Here is a 7,100-nt window from a genome sequence, read left to right as displayed (position 1 = left end):
CCAGCCACCCAAGCTCCCAGTGGAGGCTGGTTGCAAGCAGGTATATGGGATTTATTTATCTTCTCTAATTGAAACTTTGTTGCCTTGAGCAGAGGCCACAGCCAGCCAGGGCAGGCAAGAAGCTTGGCTTCCTCCATTGCCAGGGCAACCAAGCCTCCTGCTTGATCCAGCTCCGTGGCTGCCAGCTGCCATCTTGGTTGGGTTAATTTGCATATATTAACTCTGATTGGCTGGCGGGCGTGGCTTGGGGTGTAGCAGGGGTGCAGTCAATTTGCATGTTTCTTTTTTATTAGATTAGATAGGATAGGACAGGATAGGATAGGATAGGATAATGTCTTTGGTTTTGGTATTAGGGTCATGTTGGCCTTGTAAAATGAGTTAGGACGTGCTCCCTCTGTTACTACCGCTGAACAACAATTGGTGTAAGTTCATTTTTAAATGTTTGGTAGAAAGCCTGGTGCTTTCTGTTTTTGAAAGTTATTAATTATGGACTTAATTTCTTTAACAGATGTGGTCCTGTTTAAATCATCTGTCTCTTTTTGTGTGAGCTTTGGCAGATTGTGTCTTTCAAGGGAGTAGTCCATTTCATCTAGGTTATCATATTTGTGGGCAAAGAGTTGTTGAAAGTATTCCTTTATTATATATTTTTTAACTTTTAAATGTTTTTTTAAATTGATTTCAGAGAGAGGAAGGAAAATGGAGAGAGGAAAATCCCAAAATATAAGGAGTAAAACAACACACTTCTAAATAACTCATGGGTCAAAGAGGAAAACTTGGGAGACATTAAAAATATTTTGAAACAAATGAAAATGAAAACTAAGCCTACCAGATTTGGGGATGTAGCAAATGCAGTGCTTATGGCAGCTTTATTCATAATTGTCAAAACTTGGGAGGAATCTTGATGCCCTTCAGTGTGTGAATGGATTATATTGAAAGATATTTGTCATTATAGATTTGTCCAAACCCATAGAGTGTACAATACTAAGAGTGAACCCTAAAGTAAACTGTGGACTTTAGGTAATTATGATGTGTCAATGCAGGTTCATCCTTGGTGAGAAATGTAATATACTGCTGAGTGGTGTTGATAATTGGGAAGGCTGCGCATGTGTGGGGTAAGGGTTATAAGGAAATCTCTGTACCTTCCTCTCAATTTTATTGTAAATCTAAAAAAAAAATAAAGTCTTAAAAAACAAACAAAACTAAGGCAGGTTTTGAAGCAATAGAGTAAGGGAGTTGAGCTCCAGAGTCCCTACTCTTAATCACCGAACAAGGAATAAGTATGTAAATCCTTACATGCCTCAAACTGCAAACCTGGGAATGGCAGAAATAATACCTTTTGGATAAAAGAAAAATGCGTGGTCTTTTGTTTACCAATATCAGTCTTTATCACATAGCTGTGGTTTGACAATACTTATTTCTTTTCAATAGACACTAATGCAGGCACTGCTGGAAATCATAGAGACGGAAACAAATGAGCAAAGTCCAAACTACGGGCTGCTACTCCTTTGGGCTTCTTTGTCCAATGCCATCCCCGTAAGTATGTCAGTAAAGTAAGGGCTGCATTTCCGTCTATGCACTCCCAATGTTCCCTTCATTTTCCTTCCTTCCTTCCTTCCTTCCTTCCTTCCTTCCTTCCTTCCTTCCTCCCTTCTTTCCTCCCTCCCTCCCTCCCTCCCTTCCTTTCCTTCTTTTTTAATTTTTTGGTACCTACCTCCCTCCCTCCCTCCCTTCCTACTTCCTTCCTTCCTTCTTTCCTTCTTATGGGGAAGAAAAAGACTGCAGTAGAGTTGTCTGTGAGGTAGAAAAATAAGACTTAGTATCTAATGAAGTCTGATAAGATCTCAGAGAAGGCAAAGTGGAGATCAATGGGAATTCCGTGTCTAAGGTGCAGCATGTCACAGGCTAAGGAAGAAGCTTTCACTCTGGGTCAGCTGTGACAACACCTGCTTATGGAGCACTTCTCTGTCGGGCAGTGTGCTTAGCATGGGTGCTGCAGAGACAAAAAAGGCTTGACCCTTACCTTTCATTGGAGAGTGAGGGGGTCAACAGATAGTTTCAGATAGAATTGCGCTTGAATCCAGGTATCCCCAGTCACAGCTATAGAATCTCACGGAGGTAATTTCAACTCTGAGCTTCCATTTCCTTCTCTGTAAAAAGGGTATAAGGAAACTCCTAGTGAGGTCCTAGATCAGTGACGGTGAACCTTTTGAGCTCGGTGTGTCAGCATTTTGAAAAACCCTAACTGCACTCTGGTTCCATGTCACATATAGAAATTTTTTGATATTTGCAACCATAGTAAAACAGACTTATATTTTTGATATTTATTTTATATATTTAAATGCCATTTAACAAAGAAAAATCAACCAAAAAATGAGTTCGTGTGTCACCTCTGACACGTGTCATAGGTTCGCCATCACTGTCCTAGGACTTGGGTACTTATTAATAGTAACTCTCATTTCTCTGCAAGGTTGTTGTTGAGGATTCAAGATAAGCCCCTCTGGTACCTGGTGAATATGGGTTCTTTGTCTTCCCCATCCACTTCTCCTCCTGTGCACCTCCTGTTTTCATTACCTGCCATCTTGGACCTGTAAGCTTCCCTATAAATGGAGCTGGTGGCATTGGAACGCACAATACCTTTGAAGAGAGCGGACACTGTGTAACTGATTTTTATAAAGCTCTTATGAACTAGATTAAAGCCATGAGCTTTGTCTGCCTCTTCAGGTTCGATGCATACCGGCTTCCTGTGTTGGGAGGATTTCACATTAGCCTAAGCTGCATTTATATTTCCTGAGAAATTAAAGGATGACCTTTTTTATACACTTATTTTTTCCTTACCAGGAACATTCAGATCATCTATAATGATAAATGTGGTCATTTTTCTTCTTTTTCTTTGAGCAAAGAGAAATAAGATATGTTAAGTATTATTTATATCTTCTTCCTCTTATGAAGGTCAAGGCTAGTAAAGGCTTTCTAACTACTGACATTCTAGTTTCCTTTAACCTGCTTCAAAACTCATTGGGTAAAGAGCAGCAATAGAAATTTCAGCCTCTCTGCCCAAATGTGTGTCAACCACTAGAATATGTAAAATAGTCTAATTAATCCTTTTCCTTTCTTTATGTACCAAGAATATTAATCTTTGATTTTTCCTTATGTAATTTTCTTGGAAGCTGATGAACCAATAGCAAAATTAAAAAGGAAACATGAAAACAACTCCCAAAGCAGCAACAAAACAGCCACTTCTGTCACAGGATTGATTTTCAAGATCCCATTAGAACGGTCCCCCGGAAGACAGGGACACAAAGCCCCATTGATCTGACTCGGGGGAAGTCAGCGCATTGGAATTTGTTCCTGGCACTGATCTGAAAGGAATTAAATCCTTAATTGCAGAAAGGAAGTGTCTGATGATTGTTCAAAGTTCCATCTTGCTGGCTGTTGTTGGCACTCCCAAGGGGCAGCTGGTGTGTAGGCAGAGACCCTAGAAGGTTTTAGGTCAGGTCCAAAGCTAAATCCCAGTACTGGGTGACAGCCGGTAAATTGTTTAACCTCTCTGAGACTCGGTGTCCTCATCTGTAATTTAGATTTAACTGGAGGACCAGTGCACAAAATTTGTGCATGGATAAGATCCCTAGCAGCTGCCAGCTGCCAGCCAAGCTTCCCTTCCCTGGCCACTGGTCAGGGTCTTCTTTCATTCCATGTCATCCCATGGTGGTCAGCACATCATAGCAAGAGGTCGAACTCCCAGTTGGTCGAACTCCTGCCCAAGGGGACAATTTGCATATTAGCCTTTTATTATATAGGATGATATCTCCCTCATAGGGTCGTTGTGAGAATTATATTGGTAGTAAATGGAAATAGCTAACTGTCCATGGCACAAGATAGGTGCTCAATAAATGTTAACTTTGTTCACTTATAAAAAGCCATTTTCAATGGTCCATTAGGAATCAACTATTGTGGCTTCCAAAACGTGACCGCTCACATGCCCCAGGGCAGGAGCGGCCCCTGCTGTCCTGGTTTCTGTGTTCTCCCATCACTGCCTGGAGAGCTGCTCCATGTGCCTCTGTTTATGTGCATTTTTAGACAGACAATCATTTTTTCATTTAATCTTCAAATGTGTACATGATTGCAGAAAGTTTAAGATCAACATACAGTGTTATTAATTACTAGCGGCCAGGTGCATGAAGTTGTGCATGGGTGGAATCCGGCTGGCCCACCCTAATCGGGGTCGGGGGAAAGGACGTGGGAGGTTGGTGGTTGACCTCCCGGTTGGTCAACTCCTGCCCAAGGGGACAATTTGCATATTAGCCTTTTATTATATAGGATGATATCTCCCTCATAGGGTCGTTGTGAGAATTATATTGGTAGTAAATGGAAATAGCTAACTGACCATGGCACAAGATAGGTGCTCAATAAATGTTAACTTTGTTCACTTATAAAAAGCCATTTTCAATGGTCCATTAGGAATCAACTATCGTGGCTTCCAAAACGTGACCGCTCACATGCCCCAGGGCAGGAGCGGCCCCTGCTGTCCTGGTTTCTGTGTTCTCCCATCACTGCCTGGAGAGCTGCTGAGCACCTGCCAGAGGTGTAGGTGGCAGGCGTGACATTTCTTGGTTCCCAAATACCTTAGCATTTGTCCTACTCTGTGCTCTGCCTGGAGGCCCGCTGGGCTCAGAGCTCAAGCTTTGAATAGATTTGGTACAGGGCCCTGGGAAGCTCCATTGTCACCGAGGTGAACTGTGGTGGGCTGGCCCAGATATTAGCCACAATTTATGAAATTGTTCCTATGCTAAAACTATTTCCAAGGTCCAAGAACTTTTCAAGAACATTTTTGCAAGTCTAATCTCAAAACTGACATTTTTCCTTTTTTAAAATCATCTTCCCTGAAGCCCTTTTCTAAACACTTTCCGTAGTGACCTTCACTTTATTGTCTGTGCCACCCATTCCCTCTATAGCAGTGGTTCTCAACCTTCCTAATGCCTCGACCCTTTAATACAGTTCCTCATGTTGTGGTGACCCCCAATTTCATTGTTACAAATTGAACATAATTAAAGCATAGTGATTCATCACAAAAACAATATGTAATTATATATGTGTTTTCCGATGGTCTTAGGCGACCCCCAAAGGTGTCGGGACCCACAGGTTGAGAACCGCTGCTCTATAGTTATTATTTTCATCTCATATCCCCAACTAGAAGTGTAAGTTCTTTGGGCAGGAATTATGACTTATACCAATTTGTGTTTATCATGATTGGCCAAAGACTACTAACATGTTATAGAGACTCCATCAATATTTGTTAAATCATTTTTTTGAATGAAGGGATAAATGATGCTCAATTCATCGTTTTTATGACACAGTGAGGCAGAGCTTTTCTCTCTGTCCCTATCACCTTTGTTCTTACCTCTCCAGAGCAGTGGGAAGGGAAAGCAGGGTAGTGGCTGCTTCTGAAGGTCACTGAGCCAGCGGCCCTTCCCCTTTTTGCTCAGCCCTCACCATGGACTTGACCCCTTTGGCAAAACATTTATTGGTACCTTTGGGAGCACTTTTTAACTCCTTTCCCATATGTGGGTGAACAAAGACCTCAAGGTCACTTCTTCTTGTTTGTTGATTCAGTAATGTATATAAACATTACTTTTGACTTTTTTTGCATGCCGTTTATTTTTTTAAAGTGATTTTGTTTTCTAAGTAGAAAATAAAGATTTTTATTTTTAAAAATAAAAGCAAAGTCTGTTAAAAACATTAAAAATTATCACTAGCACCATTATACAGCTATTTATAGTTTAGCTGAATTTCTTGTATTTGTTATAAAAAGGTATTATAGGTGAATCTCTAAAAGTCTAATTAAGCACATACAATTTTAGGCCCTTCTTTCGCATAACTCAAAATCTATGTATGACACTAAGCCTTCCCCAAATCCCCCAGCGTGATCTCTGACTCTTTAAATAAGATGAATTGAGTATGGAGTCACTATTAATTAAATACAGTAATTCAGCACTTCCATCTATGGAAAATAATAGAACAGGCCTGAGTGGGGAGGCAGGAGAAGAGAGCTCTCTGGGAGTCTTACTCCTACTATAAAACCACACTAGATGATCCTCTCTAGGGTAATTCTTTTGTAATCTGGAAAATGCCACAGAAAGCGGCCCCCCATTGTAGTGAGTGGCCTGGGTTTAACACAATGATCCCTTCCCTGCAGTTTAATGTCTTAGAGGGGAAACAATAAGCAGCATTGAACTTGACTTTGTGGGAGCACTTCCTTTCACATAATTGCTCTTCCACTTTTGACCACAGAGGGGAGTATTAGAATTATTTTAAGGTCCCCCAAGTTACTTCACAAAAGGGATAGACTTAAGTGACAGGAAGTGTTGTCTGGGTCCTATTTCAGGACTGGTTTTCCTAGATGAAATTTCTTTCACAATACAATATTTACTGAAGAAAAAAAAAAGAAAGCAAAATTCAAGCTTCTTTAAATGATTTTATGTAGGTTTTCTATGTTGTGTAACCTAAAAATAGAAGTAAAAACATTTACCTGAGTTGAAGAAAAGCTAGTTTTTGAGATGTGTTGCAGTATAATTTTATTTTATGATATTACAATGAGGAAAGATTTGAAATACTTCTGTTTGGTCTGGAGAGAGAACTTGCAAGAATACTGAGTACGGTTATAACCTATGAACTTTCGAGCATGTCATTATGTTCAGTAAGGTATGAAAGGACCCCATTTTTTATATGGAGTACTCTCATAATTTAGTTTGAGATTTCAGATATATTATCTGGGGTTTACTTAAAATTGCCATGCTTCACTTGCAGAGTATATGATTTGACAATTCGTTTGTATTTCAAGGAAATTAAATCTTTAAAATGTTTTTATTTTGGACTTGGATTAACAGTTTTAAGTGGCATAATTTTTTGTTCCTAAATATTCACTGTATGCCTGCCCTGGCCAGTGTTCTGAGTGGTTAGAGTGTTGGCCCTTGCACTGAAGGGTCTCAGGTTCGATTCCCAATGAAGGGTACATACCTGTTGCAGGCTCTATCCCTGGCCCTGGTTGGGGTGTGTTCAGGAGGCAACTGATCCATGTGTCTTTCACATTATGTTTCTCTTGC

The 7,100-nt window shown here is 40.4% G+C and overlaps 1 protein-coding gene across 1 annotated transcript in view; it reads left to right on the top strand.

Annotated features, from left to right (window-relative positions):
• LOC102753466 (24-hydroxycholesterol 7-alpha-hydroxylase) overlaps positions 1–7,100 on the top strand; it is a 71,611-nt gene that overhangs the window by 17,771 nt on the left and 46,740 nt on the right. The window contains 1 exon segment of the mRNA XM_006776413.2: positions 1,429–1,533. Within this exon segment, the coding sequence (XP_006776476.2) occupies positions 1,429–1,533 (105 nt within the window).

Source organism: Myotis davidii, unplaced genomic scaffold, assembly GCF_000327345.1.
Source record: "Myotis davidii unplaced genomic scaffold, ASM32734v1 scaffold167, whole genome shotgun sequence".
NCBI classification, from domain to species: domain Eukaryota; kingdom Metazoa; phylum Chordata; class Mammalia; order Chiroptera; family Vespertilionidae; genus Myotis; species Myotis davidii.
This window is presented reverse-complemented; position numbering and strand designations above follow the sequence as displayed.